Consider the following 27,852-nt stretch of genomic DNA (forward strand, 5'->3'; position numbering starts at 1 on the left):
AGGATGCTGCAGGTTTTTCCTCCCAAGGTGGAGAACCTTGATACTAATGATCAAGTGGCAGGACAAGATTCTGGACACCAAGGCACTCAGACGATCAGCTCTCCCCAGTATTCACACTCTGCTGAAACTGGAGCAGCTAAGATGGGCCGGCCACCTTTCAGGAATGCCCAACACTCACCTAATGAAGAAAATCTTCTACGATGAACTGTCAAATGGAGTACACTCTCACAGTGCACCAGAGAAGCAGTACAAGGATACCTTAAAGGTGTCCTTAACAAGCATCAACCTGGAATTGTGAGAGCAAATTGTTTGCAACCATCCATCCTGGATGACATCCTGGATGTCATCAATCCAGAACAGAGCACTGGCCTTCGAACACCAACAAATGGCAGAAGCAATGAATAAATGTATGGCCAAAAACAAAAACTTCTCGTACCCAGTCCTCATTGTTTTCCTGCCTCTGCTGTAGCAGATTGTTCAAGGCAAAGATAGGGCTTATAAGTCACCTATGTACCCAAGTGACCTGGTCTCCACCTCATTCCTTTCTCTTTCCTCTCTCTTTTTTCTTTTTTCTTCTCCTTTTCTGCCTCCCTGTTTCTTTCCCATTTCTTTTCTCTCTTCTTCCTTCCTCTCCCCCCGCTGGATGCAGTCGTCTTCGCCTGTGAACGACGAACAACACACAACCACCCCTACATGCTTTCTATAGCTTCTTTGCGGCTCATGTAGCAGCACAATGAGCAGATTTTTAAGTTCTTAAACAGTGCTGAAATTAAGCAAAAATATAAGTAATCATATGATCATATTGTTTAAACCTATCATTAGTTCCTCATTTGCTTTATACTACTCATTACCCTTGCTCAATTAGTTACATCCAAAATTTAAAATACAAGCAGCTGGGGCAGAGAACATATCTTTTGAGATCATCTGTAAAGCGTATAACAAATTTATGTTTGTAGGAGAGATTGTGAGCATCAGAAAAACAAGTGATAAAAGGATGATGTTAGGGAATGAAAATGATGATTCCTTAGAAGGAACAGGGTGTTGACCTTCAGAAACTGAGACGCCTGGATGAGCCTGGACCATTTTCTGAGCACAATACAGGTGTGGTTTTACAAGAATGTGCAAGTGTCTTGGGGCAAAGTAATAAGTTAAGAACTTGCTGTGAACTCTATACTTTCTCTGTTCATAGGTATAATATGGCTGTCAAAAATAGTATTGAGTCACAAACATTATGATTTTTATCAAGATTAAAAAGTTGCTATTATCATTTTGCTCAAGATAGCTGAGAATCAGATTGCTGTGGAACAAGTATCAGCTTACAGATATTTGTATGTATAGCAAAATTATGTTCATAAATGTGAACGTCATGTTGGGTATGTTAAGAGAGCTTAAACTGAATTTTTTTACACTTTTAAGTAGTTTTATGTAGTAAGATTGGGGGAAAAACTACAGAGAACATCAAAGCCCCTTTCAATGGACTTTCAACAAATTAAATTTACATTTTTTCAATGAAAATTACAATTTGTATTAATTTCCTGTTCACATCTTGGATTTTTTTCAATCTTGTAGATGATAGAACAATGTCAGTAAACAGGGGTCCAGTTCTTAAGATAGATCCAGGATCAACTGAGTAAGTGGCTTTTTGTGTGCTTACACAGATTGCTATAATGGAGTATGCACAAAAATGACTATTTAAAAAAAAAAAACTATTTTAAGCTTTAAAAAGAAGTATGTAATATCTTTGCTAATTAATCCAGATTCTTTCTGATCCCAATACATGCACTCAGTATTCAAATGATACAAAACAGGATTTTTCTTGGAATTTATGAAGCACTAAATTAGGCAAAAACGAAATAGGAAGATGAACCAAAAGAAAAACCAAAACACCCTCACTCTACAGCTTTGGAATTTTTGCACTGCTTGCACAAAGCATAAGGGCCAATATCAAACCATGACCTCCTTTTGTTTTTAATGCCCAGTGCTTCATTTTGCCTTTTCTTTTATCTCATCATACACTATGCTTTGTTTTCATTTTCTGTAAAATGGCAGAATGGATCATCTTGTTGTATGCTTCTAGCAAGATTATAATTTATATAAAGTTTGTTATTTTACTATATATAATTTATATTGTTCATTTTATTGTACTGTTTTGGTGAAAGTTGTTAAGTTGAAAGTTGTAAATAAATTACTACAACTCACTCTATACCACAAAGAATAATAGCAAAATAAAATAATACATTTAAATTATTATAATTATTGTAATAGATTTGTTTTTCATGTAATCAACCCAAAGATTGCCAGTTCAGAGATCATCTCACGTATATGAATCAACTGTAATGATACATAACTGAATCTGCTGGCTATCAAGTCTATGTTAAAATGGCTGGATTTTTATGATTTCACAATTTGATTAATTGCAGGAACTTTTTTTTATACTCATCCTCGCAAGTTAGGCTATGCTAGCCCTCAGTAAGCAGAAGTCATCTGAAATACTGATGTGCATGTATCCAGAAGATATTTCTGGGCAAAATTCCAACACTTCTTCAAAACTTACACTTTCCTCGTCAGTGTATCACCCAAGATCTGACATTAATAAACGTGTCTGTTCCTCAGGTTTCTGCTACCCTTGCTAAAGGGGTTGGCCTTTTGAATTTTCAGCAGCTGAGAGCTGAAACACACTACAAAAGGATTTAAAGCTAACAATTGTATTTATGGCTTGATCTGTTCTGTCAAAGATTGGATCATTTATTGTTCAATAAATGTAGCTGTTGTTTGTGATATTATGTTTTGTACTGAACTTTGTGGGAGTTGATATAACTGATAGATTTGTGTGACAGGGAGTTGGGAGCTTTAGAGATCCTCACAGCAGTGTCTATGTGTGTATTATTATGGCATCATGTTGGTGATGCTATATAGTTATGGTTAAGAAATTTCTCTATAAACCTCTGCTTTCAAATACCTCCTTTTAATGAAAAAATAGACTCAACTGAATTTATGCATCCTTTCCCACAAGCCTATGATAATTTGCTAAGAAGGTCTGAAGCAGTCTGCACAATTATGACCCATAATAGAAATGCTCAAGATAAAGCTTTTCTGGAAGTAACTGAATAAATCTATTAAATATTTGCACCCTCTTCCAGCCATCTTCCTCTCTGCCCACTTCTTATTCCTTCTCTCTCTGTTCCCTCATTGTACCTTTTTTACTTACTTACTTATTTGTCTTCTTTCTTATTTCCTTGCATTTTCCCCTAGGTATTATTCCTTTGGTTCAATATCTCTGCCAGAAGAAGACAGAATGGGTGTCTTTACACATCCTCTGGGGGTGGGGGCGCTTTAGAGTGTCTCTTAAGAGCTATTCTAATTAAAGCACCTGCAGCGTATCATGTATTCAGTGTCCTGTGCTTCAAGATGACGGCAGGAGAGCTTTAACTAAAACTCGTTCAACAAGCTTTAGTTAAAACACCTCTGCTGCCATTTTGAAGTGCAGGGACACTGAATACACAAGACGCTGAGACTGGTGAAGCATGTTAATTAGCATGCTCCAGCAAACTCAATTTATCAAGTCTGCTCTAATGCACTATAATTACAGCCCATGGGAGCAGATCTCCTGCATGTCTAAGGCATCCAATAAGACCTAAAGGCAGCTGTTTTTTTATGTACAGATACTGTTGGACTGTGAATTGTTAACACAAACAAGTGACCTATATATTGTGTTACACATTCATGTTACACAATTATGAAAGTATTAAGGATAGGTAAAATCAGATTGGAAATGCTTAACAATATAGTACATATAGTTTTCTCCTTATCTGTCAAAACTTAATAACAAGTTAAAACAAATATAAAAAGGCTAGATTTCATGTATTCACAGTGCTACTATGACAGTACGTAGATTGTAACTCTTCATGGCAGACACTCTCTCTCTCTTAGGCCCCTGACAAACATTAAAATAATAGCACAACTGGGATCTGAGGAATGTTATGCACCATCCCCAAAACTGTGTCACGCTATGCCACACATGTCATGTACGTGGCAGGATGTGTGCTGTTTGGGATGGGGCATAAAATTCTTCAGCACCCAATCATGGGACTGAACTGGGACCAGGACTGCACCCAACCTGATTCTATGGATCAGGAAGCAGGTGACCACGTCCTGGACCCTGGGGCTGCCCCATGACCAATGCCTGGTTCAATCCCAAATCAGTCCCAAGGTTGGATATGGGTAGCCCCAGTTTGGGATTGGACAGGGGCAGTCCTCAAGGATTGGGCTGAGGGCAGTTGTGTCCCAGACCACAGGGCTGCCCTATGCCCAATCTTGATGCTCAGATGATTATTGAAATGGGACAAAGAGCAGCCCCAGGTCTTGGTTGTCCAATCCTAATGGCAATGGTCTGCTGTGCCTGGCATGGTTGCTGCAAGTGTGCCTGGCATAGACTGAGGCCATTAGCTCCTCAGGCTGAAGCACTCTTAAATACCCTGCCCTGCACTCTGCATGCAGGCTGCAGAGCAAGGCTGTGAACATGCAGGGCCCAGTTTAGCTAACTGTTGGCATTGGGACAGGGCAGGTCTGGCCAGGTGGGAGACCCAGAGCTGTCCCTGGTTGATAGTGGCAATCTGTTTATTGTCAGCATTGGGACTGGGTAGTCCTGGGTCTGGGACACATGCCACATTCAATTTATGGCCCCACATAAAACAGCCACAAATATGTTCTACATTATATGAGAAATTGCTACAAATTGCTGGAATGTGTGGCATACTGCAATTTATGATACGAATATATTAACAATGCCATAAATATAGCATCTGCCAGGACCCTTTCATTTGTACAATGGGGCCAAAACCTCCAGGCACTTAAGTAATGTGCATGAGACACAGCTGTGACTCTTACACCTCTAATATGTTCAACAATATGAATGTTACCTTTATGTGAGGTCTACTCACTTTTTAAAAAGACAAACAGCACTTCATTGAATGGTGGATTAGCAACAAGAAACTTCACTAGGTAAGAGTATTTTAAGAATGAATTTGAAAGCAGAGAGGATGAGCACTCCTTGTTGCCCAAGATTTGGCACAGCATATTACCACAGATGCTGAAAATACTACTTAGGTATTTTAAAATTAATAGGAGTTATGCACCTATATACCTTGAGAATCTGGGCCAATTAGCACTAGGAGCTTCAGAGAAAGCAAGGACAGCATAAAGGGACCAATTCTGATTTCTCATACAATGGGGTAAACCATAAATAAACTACCTGAAAGTGTTTATCCTTGTATAAACAAGCAGTTAGATCAGAATCAGGCCCTGGAGGAGTGATTGTGGAGAAAGGTGTTGATATAACATAGGTAAAGAGAAGGAGTGTTTGAAAAAATAAAAAACAAAAACAACCCAGAAAGAAAGCATGGAACAGTGTTATTAAAGGAGACTGATTTATGGGTCACGTAAATGGAGAGGACAGGTAGCTTAAACTTGATAGAGAAAGAATGCTAGAGGCCCTGGACAGATTGAAAAGGTGAGAGGAATATCCACAAGTCTATCAAATGCCACATTAAAAATACATTCAAATAGTAATGTGGGTCCAATACTGCATTCATTTACATGGGTAGAAGTTGTAATGGTTTTCTGCCTAAGCAAGGTTAGAATTTTGGCCAAAGGGTCTAATTTAAACCAACAAAAGGAGGAAAATGCAAAGTTAAGCATTGTAAATTATTTTTCTTCTGCTATTGAATTGTGCCTACAACATTTTCCAAACAAGTACGGGAGAAAATTCTACTATGATTCTCAACAAACTAAAAGTTCTGGGGCTCTTCTATAGTTCTATGTGTTAAAAAGCTAGAGGTCTATCAGTCTTCTGTGTTAGAGAGCCTCTCTCAAAAGAGGTTTAGGTTTGACATTAAATTGGAAAATAGCACCAGCTATGTGAATCATCTGAAAAAAGAGGAAATGTTGATAACTAACTGTAGCTGGAGTACTTATGCCCCCAAGTGTCATTACTAGATGTTTTAGTAGATGAAATGTTACACATCTGCAAACTAGTTTAGATCTACAATTCCTTCTGTGGTAAACTGTCACCACTGAATGAAAGTTGGCAAAGAGGCCAATAGAAAGGAAAGTTTGCATTGGTTATGTTCTGGGCTTATCACAGAGAAGAGGCAAGGTATAATGGCAATATGAAAATAAATATCCCAGTGGCCAGAATATGTGAGAGAGATAGTTTGAAGTCAGGCATCTGATGAAGTAAGTCCACTGCTTATAAAAGTTTATGCTATGCAACTCTGTTTTAGTCTTTAAGGTGCAAATCTATCCTGCCTTCTGCCTAAGAGATTTGAATGAGCTTCCTTTTTTAGGGACAGAATGATAGTGGCTATCACTGTTATCTTGAACGTGAGCTTGTGGGTGAAGAAACTGAGCTTCTTTAAATCCAAGATGGGCTGTCATTACCTTTTCTGTGCCAGAACCAAGCAATAACTGCTGCAAACCCCTTCCCTCTGGGCACGTCTATATGAGATGCTGACTGCACAGTAGCCCAATACTACTGCGCAGTAGCACTGCAAGGCAAAAATCATGATACGATGGTACTGCGCAGTGGCGTCACTTAAAAGGCATCACTTAAAAGGAAGACCCTCTGCAACTAAGAGGCCTGTAACAGGGAACCCTAGCCCTGTCACCTGAAGACAGGTCCATTCCTTTAAGGCCCGAAATTTCGGGACACGGAGTACTAGTGAGGAAGCGGTTAAAGGCCGAACTTGGCCAGCTAGTCAGCTGACTGGGAGGGGCAGGCCAGGACTATAAAAACCCCGGGCAGAGTGGCAGTGGAGCCCAGCAGCCAAGGGGAAAGGAGTGCATCTCAGAGCTCCAGGGAGAGGCTTGGTGGGAAGTCCAAAGCCAGGAAGAGGGGAACTATAGAAGCCCTGGAGAGATGTCAGCCGCACTGCAGCAAGGACTGGAGCTGATGGTGGGGAGCTGAAGCACGAACCCTGCAAATGTAAGCTGACATACGGCTTTCCTTACTCACATTTTTTGGGTGGCAGATATTGCCCATGGATGGGACTGTTTATTTTTTTTCTTTTGGTTATTGAATAATACCGGGTTTTGGGTGACGCTATGACGGGAAGGAGGAGGCCTCATTTTTGGGGCCCTCTATGGAGTGGAGACCCCGGCGCCAGCAAGGGTGCAGTTTTTTGGGGGTACATAGACCCCAGTGCTAGTGGGGGTGCAGGATTTTTGGGGTGCACTGACCCCGGCGCCTGAAGACACGATCTGAAAAAGGCTGGGGAGTTCTGGTGCACCTGGGGTGCAATTTTATTTATTTATTTTTGGTTGGACTGGGAGAGTGTGAGTTCAGGGCCGTCCCCTGGCCTTGAACTTGCGGCCCCCTGGTTGTAGGGCCAGTGGCTAGACCTCTGGGTCAGGGCTCCAGATTGGAGCAGGAAAGGGGGCCACGAGCCTCAAGACACCAGAAAATGCTAGAACCTCAGAGCCAAACCCTTTTTGGTGGGTTTAGATGGGGAGGCCTAGCTAGAGAAAGACAGGGGTCAGGCCCACGTAGGCAAAAGGCCCCAACATACAAAAACCCCAAAACAATAAACAGTTTCCCGTTCACAGGAACATCATCATAATAATTTTCCATCAAGACGTGGCAGGCGAGAAGAGGGCGGGACATAAGAACTTCAAGGAAGACTCCAAGGGCGCCCCATGTAAGGCGCAAAATACCAGAGAAGATGACGCTGGGGAAGGCGACCTGTTACAAGGCCACATCTACATGAGATGCTACTGAGCAGTAACTCGGGTTTATACAAATACTAAATAAATGTGCAGTAACCACTGCACAATAGTAGCTCATATAGACACGGCCTTTGAGTTGCAGAGGATTTTCCTTTATGGTCCAGGGGACTAGCATGGAGGAGAGTTTCTATTTCAGCAACATCTTGTGAGAGGCTGCTGAAAAGGGACAAAAAGTGGGGATGAGAAGTGAGCCATGAGCTGAATTATACTTCTATAAATCAGCTATGATGGTACCTAAATTTCTCCTAACAGTGGTGATCTGGGTCTGTGTCAGTTGGCAGTGAAAGGAAAGGAAGGGGGTGGTAAAGCCTCAGATTGACTGACTGTATCTGAAAAGTAGATTTTCTACTGTATTCTGTGCCTTCTTTGGAAGCCCAGAGCATGTTTACATGGCCAACAAGGCTTGATAAGTGACCACTGGAAAAGTGAAGGCTAACAGGAGTATGACTGCCTTTCACCATCAGTTCACTCTTTTTTTTTTTTTTTTTAAAGCTCCTTTTCCTGAGGAACACTGTGGCACTGTTTTGCTTTTTCAATACCTGCAGCAGTTCAGCTGCTTCCTACTATCAGCTCCACTGCCTCTTATGACGGCATCTCTGTTCCTGACATAGTACAAGGCAAGCAATATGTTAGGGGAGCATCAGGGCAGTAGGGGGGAGATGTCAGGAAGAGGCTTACCTTCTCAATTCTCTGTTGACTTGGGACCTTATGACAACATAAATTGCAGCTATTTCTCTGCCATTTACACCACCACTAGGTACCTGAGAATCAGGGAGGCATGATCAACTCCTTGTTTGCCCTGCCTTAAGCACTGCAATCCATTGTTGTTCAAAACCTGAAGAGAATCAAACCCAATGGAATGGTGGAAGTGAAAGTAAGATTCTTTCCCAAGCGTCTAAATTAGTTGCGACTCTCAGCTTGGCTACGTTTAAGTCTTCCACTGAAAAGGCTATGCTAAAAAGAGAGAGAGGAGGAGGAAAAGGAGAAAATAGAGATAAAAAGAAAAAAAAATCGGGGTGAGGATATAAATAAGTACAAAATATGAAATGAATTTCCTAAATGTATGACATTTCCATCACATTCTTTGATGCATACTTAGAAAAGTTTATCGCAGTATACACATCTTTCTAATTAGATGGAACAAGCCAGATGATTAGAGCTGTGGAAAAAACATCAAAAGGTTCACACAACTTTTTATATAATTAGAAAGAAATTTTCATATCCCATAAAAGAAGGATTTAATTGTGTAATTTAACATACAATTTAAATATCAAGATCAAACTAGCAGGGCAAGTGACTTAATGGGATAAATGATATTAACATCTAGTGTCAAAGCTTAATTTAAACAACAGAATGTCTTCATTATGCAAAAGAGTCAAACAAATGAGACTTTCAAAGAGCTTTTTTTTAAACAAGCCCTTTTCTTATTGTTTCTTTGACAACAATGAAATCAGCTGTGCAGCAGCAACATGCTGAGAGACTAGGGAAGCACTACTGACTTCGTCCATCTGACCTCACTGTGACATTGTGGTGCAAGATCTTATAAAACAAGAGCCTCCTGCAGAGGTCTTTTAAGAACTGGTTAATTTTACTTTTGTAGCTAATTAAATGGGAGGGCCAGAGAGTGCACGAAATGTAAAACCCCTTGGGTTGACGCTGTAGCTTTGTTGTTTTAAAAGTAGCTGTAGAAGCGTTCATAATTTGTCACTTTTCACACAAACCTGAGAGGCAAACCAAAACCATTCAGGATCCCCAGGATATGGTCTGCTCTTGTATCCTGGCCTCTGCAGCTTCACTTAAAGGAATGGATTAGAAACATATAAGCTTATTAGAGTGAAAGATGACATCCACCCACATCAGGACACATGAAGAGGGGGAAAGTTGAAAAACATATAAATTAATTCCTGGAAAACATAAAACAACCTTTAGGTCATGGCAAGGAAAATGTCAGCGACTCAAAAGATACTAGATTGCTATTGACCAGTTTCATGATGGCAAGGGGCAAGCCAAGTAGAATAATGCCTTCACCAGTATGTGTCTAAGACTGCAAATGACACTGATCCTTTTTAATGTGCACAAAAGCTGACAACGAACTCATCCTGAGAACAGCAGTCATAAAGCCATCTACAAGAATGACTCACCATAAACAGGTCACGAGCACCTATGTCAACAGCTAGCAGAAATGCCTTTTCAAATCTCTGATACCTGCAAGAAAAGGTGAAACGTATCATTTGCTGAGGAGGACAACATCAAATCTAAGAGATCCATCAACCTGCTAATGTGCAAATGAAGTGATAGCTGGTAAAAATGTGAGGTGTATTGTATCACTTTTGGGGGAAAAGTAAAATAGCAGCAACAGGGTGACGGGTGAACATTTCTGTGATAATACAGAGATTTCAAAACTATGAAATACAATAATAACCCTTGGCATTTTTATCTTCCAAAGACATCAGCAAATGCCATGCCAATTACTAAGCAACATCAGAGCTAGTTGACTTAAATGGGAATGGAAGGTGTTTAGCATTGTGCTGGATCCCTTCCAGTCCAGTATGCACAGACCTTCAAATGTACTGAGAGTTCTCTGCAGGGTCTCATGGACAGGAGACCAGTGTTTCTCTTCTGCTTGGAAGAAGAGGGGAGATCCTTAAGGAAAGTGTGGATCCAGCTGCACTATCTTTCTCATTATTCCCCTTTTATAGATGGGATAACATAAGCAGAGGGTGACCTGCCTGCCTACAAAGAGGAATCTAGTCAGTGCTGGGTTTAGAATCCTACATTTAACTCCCAGTTCTCAGACAACTAGGGCACAGGTTCTGGGACTATTTCATAGTGCGAATAACATCATAATAAAGAGAGAGCCTTCTAAACAAGAACATCTCTCATATGTGATTATATATTTCTAGCCTGGGTCCAAGCATTGCTCTACCTAGGAAGGCCTTAGTGCTACAGTATCCTGATGGAATGACTTGGCAGAAGGTAATACCAAGCCAACAAGCAAGGCCTTTCCTCAAAAGAGGATGTTTGTGACAAGAAGCCAAAAAAAATTAACATTAGCAGAAAGGGAAATACATTCTCGTGTGGGGTTTCTGTGACCCCAGGTGGTGTGGAATCCGACACCATCTGGGGTTGGGTGGAAGGTGGAATCCTACCTTCCTAAAGCCAATCTCCCTGCTGTGCCTTCTAAGCACTAATTTACAGTCCTTCCCCTGGGTGCCTGCATAAAAGAAGAGGGAAGAAGGTGGAGGGGGGCAGGGGGAGGAAGTCAGGCTGAAGTTAACCATTTGATCACCACCTACCAGGCAGTGCCTCATCCCTGTCTCACTTTGTATAAAGGATATTACATGAAAATACATGTAGTACGGTTGGAGGGTTGTTGTAGTCATGATGGTCCAGGGAATATCCAAGAGGCAAGGTTTCTTTAATGATAACTTGTATTGGACTAGCTGTATAGCTGGGCAAGCCATTGGACAAACTTTTGGGCATAAAGTGACCTTCTTCAGACATGTTGGTCCAACAAAAGATATCCCCAAAAATCCTTGCCTCATGAGACTACACTGAAGCTTAATGCTTCTTCTTAAGCAATGCTTTTTCAAGAGAAATACACACACACACACACACACACACACAAACACACACACACAGATGTTACAGTAGCATGAGTATTACTGCCTTCATCTTTTATGAATTTTGCTTACAAACTAAATAACACTTTTTATTCCTTATCAGATTTTTCACATATAGAAAAAATACCACGTCCTCCTTTCTTAGAAGGAATTTCAATAGGTCAGTGAAACATGCTGTGCAATGCTCCAACAAGAAGATGTCTACACCATGGCTTTGTTTTTATCTGGCAACTACTAAAGAAACAATTTAAAAAAAACATCTGCTCCAGCCAAGGCAATACTAGCAACCAAAAATGTAAAGTAACTTTTTCCTTTGATTGACCTGCAGAACGGAACCATGGCCTTAAAGCTGTCAGTTTCTTTCTGTCTCCCAATGATTTCAATGTTTTCCTTTAATCAACCTACATACTTCAGTTTCATTATGGCCCTATTCATAAAACCGTAAAGCCAGCTCATTATTTCCAGAGCTGTACTGGGGGAAAAAAAGTCTACCAAAGAAATGCTCTTCACAAACCAAGAGAGCTGAAATAACAATCACAAAGACTTCATAAATTACTACAAATAGCATTCTTTAAAATGAGGTGCTGCTTTCAAATGCAAGTGACAAGCTTGCATTACTTATGCAAACAATATTAAATCAATGAAGAATATGTGCATTTTTCTGGGCATTCTTATATTAGTTTTATCTGAAAACATTTAGTTTAAGTCTCTTTGACACAGAATAATGTATTTTCATCTTATAGGAACATTTAGAGAGTGCCTGGTATGATGCATTATATGTAAAGGTGCCTTCAAACTGATAATGTGAATTTTACAATAGGGTTTTGTCACAGGGAGACCTCTTCTTTTGAGCACTCTTCTTTACAGGTATCGTAGCATCCCTCAAATAACAAATAACGCACCTTTTGTTCTTATATTGCAATTACATGACACAATATTATTTTCTTTCAAATAGTACCAAAAATGTATCAGTCCTAAGTGAATATTCCCAAATCCTGTAATTTACTCTTTGCTTCAAAATAACTCTAGTAATCAAGACCTAGGTGTCTCTTGAAAAAGAGAGATAAGGAAATCTGCCTGTAAACCATAAAGCTGAGCCACTTGTTTGGTCAAAATTATTGCCAACAGAAATATGACCTTCTAGATTAGAACTCTCAAACTGTGATTACCTATATATGACAAATTGTAAAGGATTACACTGGGAGCTGTTAATGGCATAGAGTAACAAGTGTAAAACCCTATATAATAAAAATAATACCACTCCTATGCATTTATATAAGCACTTTCTCGCTATAACTCCCCTAGTATGATAAAAAGATGGGTATTATCACACCAATTTTGTAGATAGGAAACTGTGGCAGGGGAAGATTAAGTGACTTGCAAAAGGTTTATAGAGGACAACTTAGAATACCAGGAGATCTGGGTTCCATTGGCCTGACTGGTGTGGTAGATCAAGCTGCCTGCCATACGTTAGCAATGTGGCAAACTAACAAAAGCAATAAAAGTTGTGTTTCTTATTCTTGCTTATATTTTATATCAGTGTAGCTCTCTTGTCATTAATGGGGTTATTTTTGGTCTGCACCAATTTAAGTGAGAGGAGAAGCAGGTACTCTGTTTAATCTGTGCCTTTAAATTTATACATTATAGTGTTCAAAAAGCATGCAGCTTTAAATACAGTGAACTAAATTCATTTATTTGGATGTGAGCAGAGAAAGAAGTTCATCACTGAGTTTAATTGGGAGTTCTGCAGCTCCATTGGTGGGCAGAATTTGGTCAGGTATGTCCTATGAAACCCAGCACAGTGATTAAAAGATAGTAACTCATCCTTCCCTCAGAATTTCATGGCTCTGAAAATGAACAAAATTAATTTTTTTATTTGTAAAATACATACAGTTCATTCATGCATCTTGTAGGAGATCTAGTGTGGTCAGTTAAAAGAACCGAAAGGGGAGAAAAAACAGAGAGAGAGTGAGACACAGATAGAGAGGGTAATACACTAAGAAAAGGTGGAAACATTTCTTTAGGGACTAGTTACAACCAACAAGTCTTCTTAGACATGCCCACTGACCATGTAAGCATATTCCTGGTGCTCGGCTGATAAAGGAGGGCTGCTGCATTATTTTTTTTCTTGTCTTCAATAAGGGTACACAACATTTAGAAAATAATCTGTAGCAAGAGGGCTATGGCACAAATAATATTTATAAAACCAATCCTTTTAATTAAAGAAATCTTACAGCCTTCCTCATCTAGAAGTCCAATCAAGGATGATATGCGTTATAAAACCGAATATTTAAAAATGTACTGAGTAAGAACAATGGAAAAATGAATATTGAAAATAATTTACATGCAATCCAATCCCACTGAAATTAAGTTTTAATTGTTCAATATTCTGTGATGCATATGCAAATGTTTAAGTATTCAGAATGTCAATCAAGTGTTTACTTACATCAAGCAATTGTATTTAAGCATACAAAACAGATGATGAAAATATGTTCAATCAGCTATAACTCTCAACATTTACTGCAGGGTTTACATGATCACTTTTAATTCAGTTATTTCATTTAATATTTCAATTTAATAGCTCATTCTTTCATTTACTTTCTAGGCATTTTGCCCATTTCTTAAGCACAATAATATTAATTATTATTCATAAAAGAAGCAGTTTCCCTTAAGTTCTCATATCAGCAATTTTTGGAACAGAAACTGTTTGCATGATTTTTCAAATTAACACTGCCTTTATCTACAGCATTTTTTTCTTTTAAAATTAGACAAAACTAAAAATGAAGAATTATGTGTTTTAAAACACTGTTACTGCTATTAAAATGAGATATTGGGTACAGAATAGTTAGAGAATGGGGGCAAGAATTTAAATTATAGTTTGCTAGCCACCTGAATAAACAGCCTTATTGGATACTGCTTGGGGCTCAATATTTTGAATGTTAGACTACTTATTTAGGCATGTAACTGTATATAAGTGTTTAGTTTTAAGCAGCCATCTTTTAAAATCTTGGCCAAGGACTTTAGCACTCTCAGGTTTTAAATTTAAAAAAGAAATCATGTCTGTATGTGTCATTTCCTCCCTGCTCCCAAGGAACTAAGGTAAAAAAGGAAGATGTAAAACAGCCCCTTTGCTTCAAGCAAAAGGAAACTTTTCAATGGAGCAATCACAAAGCAAACTTTATTAAAATTGTACAAAAATGAATATGGCTAGCACATAAATGAGAATGCAGTACAGATAATGTATCATTAATACATCTAGATATACTTTATAATCATAGGAAAGTAGGGCTGGAAGGGAACTCGCAAGGTCATGTAGTCCAGTCCCCTGCTCAATGCAAGATCATCTTTGATTAAAACATCCCAGCCAAGTGCCAGTCCAATCTTATCCTGAAAACTTCCAAGGATGGAGATTCCACAATTTCTTTAGGTAGCCTGTTCCAATGCTTGGCCACCCTCGTAGTCAGAAAGTTCCTTTAGCCTAAATTTCCTGTGCTGCAGCTTGAAGCCATTGCTCCTAGTCCTGTCCCCTACAGCCACGAAGAAAAGCCCACCTCCAACCTCTCTATAATCACCCTTCAGGTATTTGAAGACTGCTTTCATATCCCCACTCAGTCTTCTCTTCTTCAGATTAAATAACTCAGCAATCCAGATTCACACACAGATTCACAGAAGTTTAGGGCTGGAAGGGACCTTGTGAGATCATCAGGTCCAGCCCACCTGCCCTGGGCAGGATGCAGACTCACCAGCACAGAACAGAGTAGAAGAATCATTTCCCTTTATTTGCAAGTGACACTCCAGCTGATGCAATACGCTTCTGGCTTTTTTTTTTAAACAAGAGCACACTGTTGGCTCATACTCAGCTTATGTCAGTCATTCCCCAGTCTGCATTTCTGTCCCAAATGCACTTGTCCTGGTTGAATTTCATCTGGTTGATTGAAGACCATTTCTCTAGTCTATCCAGGGCATTCTGGATCCTAGTCCTACCCTCCAGCATCTGCAACTCCACCCAATTTGGTGTCATCCACACATTTGCTAAGTGTGTACTCAATCCCATCATCCAACTCATTATCAAAGATATTAAATAATACTGGACCCAGGACAGATCCCTTGGAACCACATTTGATCTCTATCTTACAGCAGAGATTCTCAACCCTTTTCTTCCTGAGGCCCCTCATTGACTACAAATGATGCACCCAGTTACATATCTATCTTACAGCAGAGATTCTCAACCCTTTTTTTCCTGAGGCCCCACCAAGCAGGCTGCCCTGCTGCGGGGCTTGGGGCTCCCCTCCCTCCTACTCTCCCCCCGGGGACCTCTGCAGTGGGACCCAGCATGGGAGGGCAATGCTGCCACCACCACCGGTACCCCTGCATCAACTAGGCCTTGGTGGGGCAGCCCCTGTTCACCTGGCTGCAGTGGCTGCTGTGGCTGGAGTCAAGTGTGGAGCCTGGTCCTTCTCAGCACCCCCTCCACTCCCTCCCTGCAGGCCACTGGGGGTGGCGGTGCCATCACGGACTTGTGGCATCCCGCCACTGCTGGACAGGCAGGGAGCACCTCACCATAGCAGCATGGCTGGCGTGAGGGTCGTGGTGGCAATAGCAGCATCAAGCCTCCCAATCCCCCTCTGCCCTCCCATGCCAGGTCCCACCCGCTGGGCCGTGGAGATCCCCAGGGGGAGGGCAGCAGGGCAGGGAGCCCCAAATCCCGTAGCAGGGCAGCCCACATCCTCCCCAATCCTGCAGATAAGTCTGGAGGAGCACATACCCCTCCTGGTGTCCAACATGTTGCCTCTGCAGCCTGATCCCTTCCTGGTAGTGTGTGCAGTGGCAGTGAGCTAGTTCCCCCCCACTTCCCTTAGACAAACAGCCCATGGCTCCATCCTGCTCCCCCATCTGGGCCCTGCAGCTGCTCTTTCCAACCTCAGCCCCAGGCCCTGCCCCCAAACCTTCCCAATCTCTCCCTCACTGTGGTCACCACCACCTCAATCTGCTCCCTGCCTGCCCCCCCTCTCCCCCCCCCCCGCCCCCGCACACATCGTCTATACCCTCCCTGCATAGACTTACCTGCAGGCAGCTGGGGGAGCTACTCTCCATTGCTGCCTAGCTGTATTGCTAGCCATGTGAATGCTGCGTGTGCACACGTGTGTGGCGCCTCCTGCATCCCACTCCCTGCAGCCCCAAGCGGCCCCTTGCAGGCTGGAAAACTGCCAGCCTGCAAAGGGAAACCCATGGTTTCCCACATTTTTCTCCTTTAAAGGAGAAAATCCGCATTTTCCCATGGCAAATGGAAAACCTGGATTCTGCTTATGTCACATTCTGCCTACTTCCCACTCCCCCTCGCTTTCCAAAAAAATCAGAAGCAGGCATGATCATTACAGCCTGATGGCTGCAGGGGTCTGTTTACTTTTCACATAACTATGTCAAATGATGCTGCTCTATGGACCCTTCACTAAGTTCTTGAGCAGAAACGGGCATAGGCTGAGGTGGCACGAGTAAGTGAAGAAATGCAATGAACCCTCCCTGCAGTGGGATGAGGAGAGACAAAGCTGGGAAGAGGTGGGAGAGAGGGAGAGAGAGAGAGTGCGTGCACACTGGGATAACAATATAAGTGTATGGTTGGGAATCCCCCAGCACTGCCTCCCACACTGGCTCCCTAGACTCCCAGTCTCTGCACAGCTCCCCGCAGAGGACACTGGCATGCTGGAGGGGAAAAGCCCTGCTCTCCAGCCCCAGCTGGCACTTGTTTGAGTGAGTGGTGCTGTCTTACTGTGCTCTACTTAGGAGTTTGTGAAATGCTTTGCGATTCACTCAGGCATAGATAGAAAAGAAAGGAGCCTCACAGGGTCCCTGCTACCCATGCAGCTCTGCATGTCCTCGCTGACCACATCCCAGGCTCTGGATGGTGAGAGGCCCCAGCCCAAGCCCACCTGAAAGCAGCTGGTGTCCGAGCACTGCTCTCCCACCTCCTTGTCCCTCAGATGCAGCACAATGGCTCTGGCTGCAGAGGCAGCAGCTGCCAGCTGAGCACAAGTAGAGATTTCCCACTCCTGTCACAGAGGTCAATGCTGGATAGCCCCAATGGAGCAGGACAGCCACACTCACTCCATGTCTCAGCATTTGTCCATGGTGGTACCCTCCAGCCAGTCCCCAGGCACATGGACCCCCTGAAACCTGCTCATGGCTCCCTAGGGAGCCACAGGCCCCCGGTTAAGAACCACTGCCTTACAGTACTTTAATTTAGTCTGTATTTCCTTAGCTTGATCATGAGAGACAGTGTCAAAAGTCTTACTAAAGTCAAGGTACATCAATCCACTTCTCTCCCACCACCCACAGAGCCTGCCATTTTAGCATAGAAGGAAATCAGGTTGATTAGGAAGGACTTGCTTTTGGTGAATCCATGCTAGATGTTCCTGACTACCTTGTTCTCCTCTAGGTTCTTCACAATGGATTCTTTGAGGACCTTCTCCATGATCTTTCCAGGTATAGTGATCAAGCTGACAGATCTGTAGTTCCCTGGATCCTCCTTCTTCCCTTTCTTATAGATATTTGCCCCTTTTCAGTTATCCAGGACCTCACCCAACCTCCACAAGTTCTCAAAGGGGATAGGCCAATTATCTCAGCCAATTCCTTCAATATCCTCAGGTAAATCCCATGTGGCCCTGCCAACTTGAAAGTATCTAGCTTCTCTAACCTTTAATCCCTAACCTATTCAGCCATTGTTCTACGCTGTTTTTTTCTCTCGAACTTTGCTGCCAACGGCACTCATCGTCTGACAGGTGCCCCTATTTGTGAAAACTGAAGCAAAAAAAGTGTTACATATTTCAGCAATCTCTGCATCATCTGTGATTAGATTGCCTTCCCATTGCATAAATGACCTATGGAATCTCTGGTCTTCCCCTTACTTTTGGCATACCTAAAGAATCCTTTTTTACTGCCTTTCATGTCCCTTGCCAGCTGAATCTCAAACTGTGGCTTTGCTTCCCTCCCCCCCAGCATGCATGGACAATCTATCATCTAGAATTCTACTGCCCCAGACTGACAGAGACCCAGGCAGATTTGTGAGCAGGGTGCTGCAGGGTGGGGAGCTGCTGGAGAGCTGGGCAGCCATGAGGCAGACCTGGCAGCTCCTAGCTAGCTAGACCCCAGCTTGCCAGCCCTCTAGTGGCAAGTCAGAGCTATGCAGGTTAGAGAGGCTATTAACCCTTAATATGTGACTGTATATAACATGTGCTAACTTTATTACTGCCTAACATTCCTGAGAGTTAACATGTGGAAACTGTAACATGTAACAACACCCTTAGTTTCTTCTTATACTACTCCCCTTATGCTAACTTAACAATTCTTAAGGGCTACTAAAATACCAAACTATAAGTAACTTAGCCTAAAGGTCTACAAATATGTCCTTTCAATGCACCTTTGCAAGACAAGCCCTGAAATTATACTAACCTTCTGGGGAAATTTCAGTAAATTTTGAGGCAATTAAAATGCATAGCTGTTAAACTTCCTAGCTACAGAATGCACTACTGGCCACAGAATTCCTTTCACCATTCTGTGATGAGGAATTACTTAATAGTTATTCTATTTATCTATGTTGTCAATTATTTTGCAGTTTTATTCATTATTTTATATTAATTTATTATTTTTCATATTTTATTTGTTCCATCAGATCCTGGAGTCACTTGATTATATGCAGCTCAAATTTAATTTAAAAAAAGGAGAAATCTTAGAAGCACTAATTTCAGTATGACAGGATTTCATTTGAATAACCTAGCATTGTTGGTTGGAAAGAAAATGTAACTGCCAAGTGTGCTGTGAAGAGACAGAAAATCACACACCATTTTTTGAGTCTCATAATTTAAAACCCAATCTCCTGGTTTTGGGAGCAAGACTTACATAATTTTTGACTGGGGTTGGCTGTACTGACTCAATGTTGTGTATCTTCAATATGAATGGATAGAAGAATAGTCTGAAAAATGGCACACACTGTATTTCTAATATTTTGGCAAAGGTGGAGAAACCACTGGGTGTTTGCTTATTGAAATTTATCATTTCTTTTATCCCAGTAAGTGCACAAAAGTATGCCAAAACACTTCTTATAAAACCACAGCTATAAATTTAAGCTAGGGCTGTTATCCATTTTTTAAAACCAATTTATACTAGGTTTTGACATGTAGTAAGATGCCAGTGATATTATTTGGCCAATCACATGCTATTATATGACCATTTTGAGACATATTCTACTATTCTCCTTTTACTTTTTGAGCTCTGAGCAGGTAACAATGTCCAGGAGGTAATAGGGCACTGAGATTCCATTCAGAGAGTGCATAACCCCACTAAATGCTATGGAATTCTAGAACTGGGGAAGGGAAGGTGTTGCAGTGTTGACTAAAGGTTGATGGGGACATGGTCCCCAGGTGTATGAGTATGAAACATTGACCAAAATCCACATTTGGAGAAGCACGGTAGATGTTCCTGGAAGGTCTTGCATGACCATCCTTGTCTCCTTCTATGCCCAGGTGATGCACTGCCTGGACAAAGGACACGAGGCTGAATTCATATATCTAGATTTAAAGAAAACCTCTGACTTGGTCTCCCATGATGCCCTCATGGTTAAACTGGGGAACTGCAGCCTCAACCATCTCATGGTCTGATGGCTGGGGAACTGGATCTGGGGTCGGGCCCAAAGAGTAATAGTTGATGGGAGCAAATGAACATGGCATGAGGTGACCACTGGTGTCCCTCAGGGCTCAGTACTCGGGCCACTACTCTTCAATATCTTCATTAATGATCTGGATTTGGGCATCAGATACAGACCGGTGAAATTCGCGGATGACACTAAACCATGGGGGAAGGTGGTCACACTGGAGGACAGGCTGGGGATACAGGCCGACCTGGACAGGCTCACAAGGTGGGAGGACCAAAACCTGATGGCATTCAATGCAGAGAAGAGCAGGGTGCTCCACCTTGTGAGAAAAAAACAGCATCATACTTATGGGCTTGCCAGTATGGTGGGCCAGTAGGGGGTGCTCCTGCACTGAACCACCCACCTCACTGCGCCTGACCACCTTTCAGGCTTCGAGTGCCTCCCTGGGGGTGCCTCACGTCTGGCTGACCCCCTTCCTGGAGCACATCCACTAGCCTGGGGCTAGAGCTGCCACCACCCAGGGATGGGCTCGATTCTGGCACGGTGTCCCCTGGGAAACAGAGGTCTAGTAGCCCTTGAGGGTATTTAACTCACTTCAGGAACTTGGGTGCTTCCCTCAGTCAGAAGCACAAGTAGTGGTTTCCCTTAGTCAGCCGAACCAAGGGGACTCCAAGGCACAATCTAGACCTACTCCCAATAAGTCTCCCATGCTAAGTACAAAGGAGAACTGTATTGGTTACAAGGAGTAGAGTTGGAATAGGGTACAGAGTTGAGTAGTATCAGAGAAATCCCATAGAGCAAACAGGGTGGCTAGAGTAGCCTTTGATCACGCATCTGAGTTACTGCAAGCTATATATCTGGTTAGATCTCAGGTAGCTTACTTACAAGTATCATCCAGAGGCAGGTGCAGATATCCTCTGGAGGCAGGCAGTTCCTTCATCAGGAGTTTTGAGAGAGAGAGCAAGTTTTAGATGGTCCAGCTCCTCTCTATCTCTCTCTGAGTTTTCCTCATGGCTGCTGCCCCCTCCTCCTGGGCAATCCTTAACTTATATAGTCCTTATGACCTCATTTACCTGGTCCAATGGAGGCCAGCACCTGTTGGCTGTCAGCCAACCAATTTGAAATGCGTTACTGGTTGCTGGGCAGACTGGCAGTCTCTAGCCCACCAGGGAGCCCAAGCCCCTCACCCAGCTATGTGATGCCACTCATGTAGGCAGAGGGAGCAGGTTTCCTCCCTCCCTCAGGAATGTATCCAGCTCAGGTTACCTGAAGAGATAGGGTAAGGTGTGCACCCTTTGCAGGGCCCAAATTGTCACAGAGCAGAGTTTTTGGGGAGAAACAGAGGTGGCCTTCTGCCACAGGCAGTGCTATGCTTGGTAGTGCCATGACCAAAAGAGACTTGGACGTCTTGATTAACCACAAGATGAACATGGGCCACCAATGTGATCCCGCAGCCGACAAAGCAAACCAAACTCTGCCATGCATCCACTAATGCATCTTAAGCAAAACTAGGGACATCATCCTCCCACTTTACTTGGCCTTAATGAGGAGCCAGCTGGAGTACTGCATCCAGTTTTGGGCCCCCCACTTCAGGAGTGAGGTGAATAAGCTTGAGAGGGTCCAAAGGAGAGCCACCCAGATGATCAAAGGCCAAGAGAGCAAGCCTTATGAGGAGAGGCTGAGAGACATGAGACTCTTCGGCCTGGAGACGAGAAGGCTCAAGGGAGACTTGGTGGCAGCCTATAAGTACATAAGGGGTGTGCACCAGGAGAACAGTTGTTCTTGATGATCTTGCAAGGTCTGGACTTGATCTTGCAAGGTCCCTTCCAGCCCCTAATGGCTATGAAATCTATGTTGAACCTTTAGGCTAGGGACAGAAATTACACATAAACCGGTATAAGTGATTGGAAAGCGATTCAAATCTGTAACACAACAGAAGTACAGTGCACATAGACAACTTTCAAAATGACTGAAACCAGTTTTAGATAAACCTGGATGGAAGTAACATCAGACTTAACTGATTTAGTTTAAATCGGTTTATTGAATCTCTGCCCCAGATTCCTTCCAGATTCAAGTTAATTTATAGTCCCCCAGCATCCCAGGATGCTTTGCACCTCCCTCACAAACCCAGTCACAGGGTGGAAGGGCTAGCCTTGGCCCAAGCTGTCTGCTCCAGCCCAGCAGGGAAGCATGCTCTAGTGCCCCCCAGCTTCTGACCAGAGCCACTGCAAGCATGTGGTTGCATTTGCAGAATCAAAAGTGAATGTTTGTTCACTTGCTTATCAGTTTAATCTACACAGCTTAGACTAACCTGAATCAATTCAGCCTCAGGCTTTTTGACTGTCTGTACTTAGCTTTTATGAAGAAGTTGCCTGGAGTCAGGGATGGGATTTTTTTTCCCTTCCTAAACCCTGAGAATCAAACCTGCACAAAACTCAGTTATTTGATCTTTGTACCATGTGCATAAGAGGTGGAAGGGCGGGGTTAATGGGGCTCCACCCTGCCAAACAGAGGGCAGCAGCAGGCATAGCCTTAGGGCAGCCTGGCTGCAGGCTGCTATAGTGGGAGGGGAGGGACAGGCACACTCAGATACCCTGTGCACTCACAGCTGGCCCAGCCACACACAGGCAGGTAAGTTTCTTTCAATCTTCATCATCCTGGGCTTGGGGTTGGGGGAGGGGGGGGGAAGTGGGGGAAGATCGAGACCCCCACAGTGCAGGAGAGAGTGGGGTAGGGGCAGGGCGAATTATTCATCCTTGCCCCTGCCCCACTCCCTGCTGTACTGTTTGGATTGTTTCATGACCCGGCCCAGCTGGGGCCCCATTCACTGTGAATGGAGCCTCGGCCAGGCCAGGTCATAGGACAATCGGAATCCGGCAGCTCATCCAGGGCCATGGGCGGGCAGCTCCCATCACTGCGTGCACTGCAGGGAGAAAGAGGGGAGGGGAAGTTCCACCCCACCCTCGGCTCCACTGGATGAGCCGCCATGCTCTGATTGCCCCATGACCCGCCGGCCTGGGCCCCATTCATGGTGAATCGGGTCCTGGCCAGGTCAGGTTGTGGGACAATTGGAGTCCTGTGGCTCCTCCAGACACGCAGCACCGGGCAGCCAGATGGGGGTGGGGAGCATGTGGCCCCCAATTTTTGCAGGGGGCAAGGAAGACTGCAGCTACAAGCTGCGCTCTGCTCCTTGCCTCCGCTCTTTGCCGCCACTCCTTTGAAAGTGGCACAGTGCAATGCCATGTGCCTTGCTGCTCAGCCTGTCCAGTGTCAGGACGCACATAGCAGCACCCGCTGCTTTTGAAGCAGCAGGAGCAGGGAGGTGCAGAGGCAAGGAGACCTTTGGCCTGGTGGTGCAGCCGAGGCTGGCCCTGCTCCAGCCCCCCCCGGGTGGTGTGTGGTCACGGCCAGTGCAGCCAGGGCTGAGGGCCGCTGAGGCTGGGGGCCAGTGCAGCTGGGACTGGGATGTACCCGGGGCTGGCACTGTACCAGGCAATGCCACTCCTTCCCTGTGGCCCTTTACCCTCCCCCCACAGACTTTCCCATGGGGGGGCATGTGTGCATGCACGCTCAGCTTCCCCCAATTTTTTTTCTTCCCCTGCATATGACCATGTGTAAAGAAACATGAAAAATACCTAAGAATGGAGAGTGTTCTTGTTGCTAGAGAATTTTTAAAGGATTAAAATTTTCTAACTTGTTAAAGTTAGTTTTATAGAGTTAGGCTAATAAAAGTTTTGTTTTTGCACTACCAGCTTAACAGGTAAAGAAAGATGTGTGATTTTTCATGGGAGTTGATATTACTTGCCATATATTGTACGAGTAGTTATTACCATATTTATTCAAATCCAAGATGAGGTTTTGCCCCATTCACCATGAGGGGGAGAATGCCTCATCTTGAATTTGAGTACAAGGTGGAGGGCGGGGCAGTCAGCTGCTGTGGCTCTGAGATGCATCATACATTTCATTTTTATTGGTCAAATCTGTTTTATACACAAAGCTTGAAACTTAAGCCCTCTATTTGGCAGTAGTCATCTACTCAAAGGATTAACAATATAATTTTATTTACTCATAATTGGGATAACTGACTTTTCTTCCCAAATTCAGTTTTTGTAATGGAAAACTAGCATATCTTATTATCTTCCCAGGAAGAAATTCAAACAGTTTGATTCTTCGGCTAAAGTGAAAGTGGGAGTTCTAATGCTGCATAACTATGATCCATGCATTTTTGAAGACTCAGTTTCAGCCAACACTCAAGTATATGCTATCATCCATCATTCTCAATTGAACTTAAGCACATACTTAAATGTAGGTGTATTTAAGCACTTTAATGAATAAGGATCTTAAGGATTTGGATGGATAATGGAAAAATTGTTGTGTGGTGCTCAGAGGTCCCACATAAAAATTATTGACAAACTATTTAGATTAAATTTTAAATATATCTACGGCATTAAGAATCAAGAGTTTTTGTTATTATATATCTAAACTAAGTTCAGTCCATATTGAATTAGAGTTTATTAGATGAAGAACTTAATGCCCTTCACACAAGTAGGTGTGGAACAAACAAAAAACCCATAACAAATTGTTAAAAGAAGCTAAGATAAGGAGCCAAATAATGCATCTCCCTGGCCAGGTAATGAATCTGGAAAAGACATCCCAAATCCAAAATTATCCTACCATATTGTTTATTGTTCTGTAAGATGACATGACATCATATTTTGCAAATTTTCTCTCTGTATTGTCTTTGTATTTGCTCAATCCTATGCAGTATTTGCTCAGTTTTAGTGGAGGCAATACATTTTTTGATCTATAATTTTCTAAAGACATCAAAAACAGTGTTTTTCTTTTTTATCACAATATACACCACCCAATATGGGATAGTGGTTTGGGTCAGAACAGCATGTGGTAATAAGAAAACCTTATTTGGAATACCTATATGCAAGAGGGAAACATGTCTAGGAGAACCTTAACTCTGAAAATCCTGGCAATTAAACATAAAGTTAAACTAATGTAAATATGGACAGGGTAGAAGGACAATTTTCTGGCTAAAATGAATTACTATTACCAGTTTTGTCACGCATTTCCTATACGAATTTTTGAGAATCACATAACCTCTCAAGTTTTTTTCCTATAAAATAAGAGTTAGCTATTAGCAAAGACAACCCTTAGGAAGAACAATACTCCCCTATTAATAATGATGTCACGTCACTTAAGAAATATTTGTAACATGTTTTAAGATTTTCAATGGAAAATGCTAAGGGAGTATAAGTAACAACAACAATCATCATCATTATTACTATAGAATAATAATAATTATTATTATTATTACTACATTTTAAGAAAGTTCTTTTTAAAAACTAAAATTAATTTCCCCCCTTTTTATGTGCATTTCCTTTGAATTTCCCACACTAAATTTGCTTTATCATACTTGTCTCCTTCGAGAGAAAATATTTTGTTGCCATAGCAATATCTTCCTACCTTGCAATTTTATCATAGTGGTTTTCCTTCAGGTTCCTATAAGCTGCAACTAACAGTCTCCCAACTCACAGACACAGACATACATACGTGTACAAACAACCCTACAACCTTTCCTCCTGCTACTTAGTAACTTCTCAACAGTCTATCTTTATCTTTAAATACAGACACACACTAACATACTCTTCCAAAGTACTCTGGGCTAAAAACAGATGTTAATTAAAAATGCTGATAAGAGCCACTGACACCTGTTGTTTCATACTTCTTTTGCTCAACCCTGTCTGTTAAATCCTAGCTTTTATTGCACTAATTCTCTTCAGCTTTTCTTCTGTTCCAGCTTTAGCCCTCTCACTCTGGCGATCATGTAAACTTAATAGTGTGTCTTGAAAGCTGTATTTTATTGAGCAAACATATCAGCATGTCTACACACCAAAGACAGCTTTTTAATAGAGGCCCAGTATCACAGCTATGGTTAAGGATGAGTTGCTGCCTCCATTATAAATCCCTATTGTATAAAAGTGATATCTTAGCAATTTCAAACTGTAGCAGATGGAAATTTGGCATTAAGGTTAAGGTGCATGCACTTTTTTCCCTTGACTTTACATGAGTTACAGGTCCAGTTCTCCCTCATGCCCAACAATGGATAAGGTATTTATATCTGTGTGCTGCCACTTCTTCCAGAAATATGAGGCCAAAATTTTCAAACTTGAGTGCATCTAATTCCATATTTAGAAATCTGTCCCTAGCAAGTGAGTTGCTGAGTTATGCACCCATCAGTGTGGCTGCAGCTTTCATCTAGATTTGCCTCCACTAGCAAAGATTGTTCCTGTATGATAAAAGACAGTAAAGAAGAGTAATGGTACACTTCCTCCCAATAAGGATTTTATTATAGCAGCATTTTCCAACTGGCAAAATGGACAAGACTTCCTAAAACTGTGATAATCTTGAAAAATTTGGCTTTTGTTTCTTTGAAATATGAAAAACAAATAACTATTTTGTGATCTATGCATGCATGTAATAACTAGCTGGTAATTAACTTTGATAAGGAAAGAAAGTAACCATTCTTTGTAACTTTCAAAATCTCCCTGTAAAAGCGTTTTCAAGTCCCTCCTTTCACTATCACAAAACTTATCTTGGAGACATTAATAATCTTTCTATGAACTGCCCAGAGACAGCAATGTTGGGGCTGGATTTAGAGACTGTCCAAATAACAAAATGAAACTAAGCAATGGTCACTGCTGGCTCAGGCTCTGTAAAAAGAGACCAAAGCCTTCTTAACTAGCCCCAGAGGAACAGCCTTGGCACAAGGGTTTCCCTATGTGGCGTCAGACTGATGTAACAATTTTTTTCCTATACCACCACATAATAGGAGTAGTGGGACACTTTGAGCCATAAAACAGCCTATTAGGGGCTGTGGAAAGCTGGGCTAAATTAGATGAGCTCCTGGGGTTGCCCTAGGCTTCCTGAGGGCAAACCCCTAAACCTCAGGAATTACATGCCCCAAAATCCCAGGGAGCAGCTTCTGCTATCTTCCCCACTTCAGACCCATGAGGTGCAATACTGAATCCATCTGAATATTTTTTCTTCTGTAAAGTACAGAAATTTCTGTTGGTCCATCTCCACAGGAGTTTTTTTTTTTAACTTGGGCAAGTCAATCATTTGTTTTTGTATTTCTTCCCCTGATATTTTGTCCATTTTTGCTTATTTTGCAACCTCCGCCAGAGAATTAAAGCTCAGAGTCATTCACAGGACATTAAACAACATGACTGAAAATGAAACCTCTGGTGGTGCTGGTTTAAGAACATTCATTAGCAATAATACTGGAACAAAGCCAGTCTAAATTTTCCCTGGGATTGATATTTACCCTTTCTAACTGGAAAAATAAAAATCCAGTTAAGTTGTGTTGGCAACACTATTTCTTGTTTCTAAAGGAGATCAGGAATCATGACAAGGGCAATCTTTTCATGTGTGTTTCAATCAGTGACCACAATTTATGAATGCAGTGAAAATATGAAAACCCGTGGTTCTGCTGACTTTTAGAAATGGCATAAACAGTGTACCTGGCAAAACACTTCCTAGAACAGTGATTCTCAACCAAAGTGCCACAGCACCTTGGGGTGCCTTAGATTGCACCTTTCAAGGGTGCTAAAGGGCACCATGCAGTGTTTGCACTGTTAGTTGTGTAAACAATGATTCACAGACATTTCAAAAAGATTTCACAGAGATTTATAAAATGCAGAGATTTCAAAAAGGTGCCCCTTGTGTTAAAAACATTCAGTCCTGTTATGGGCTGCAACAGAAACATAGCTCTATTATTCTTCCATAGTAAAA

At 42.2% G+C, this 27,852-nt stretch overlaps 1 protein-coding gene across 3 annotated transcripts in view; it reads right to left on the reverse strand.

Moving 5' to 3' along the window:
- The window catches only part of WDPCP (WD repeat containing planar cell polarity effector), a 292,599-nt gene that overhangs the window by 81,310 nt on the left and 183,437 nt on the right, over nucleotides 1-27,852 (reverse strand). For all 3 annotated transcript variants that reach the window (XM_014595109.3, XM_019500762.2, XM_019500763.2), the window contains exon 14: nucleotides 9,924-9,987. In XM_014595109.3, coding sequence (XP_014450595.1) covers nucleotides 9,924-9,987 — 64 coding nt within the window. The remainder of the gene's footprint in view (nucleotides 1-9,923; nucleotides 9,988-27,852) is intronic.

This window comes from Alligator mississippiensis, chromosome 1 (genome assembly GCF_030867095.1).
Source record: "Alligator mississippiensis isolate rAllMis1 chromosome 1, rAllMis1, whole genome shotgun sequence".
NCBI classification, from domain to species: domain Eukaryota; kingdom Metazoa; phylum Chordata; order Crocodylia; family Alligatoridae; genus Alligator; species Alligator mississippiensis.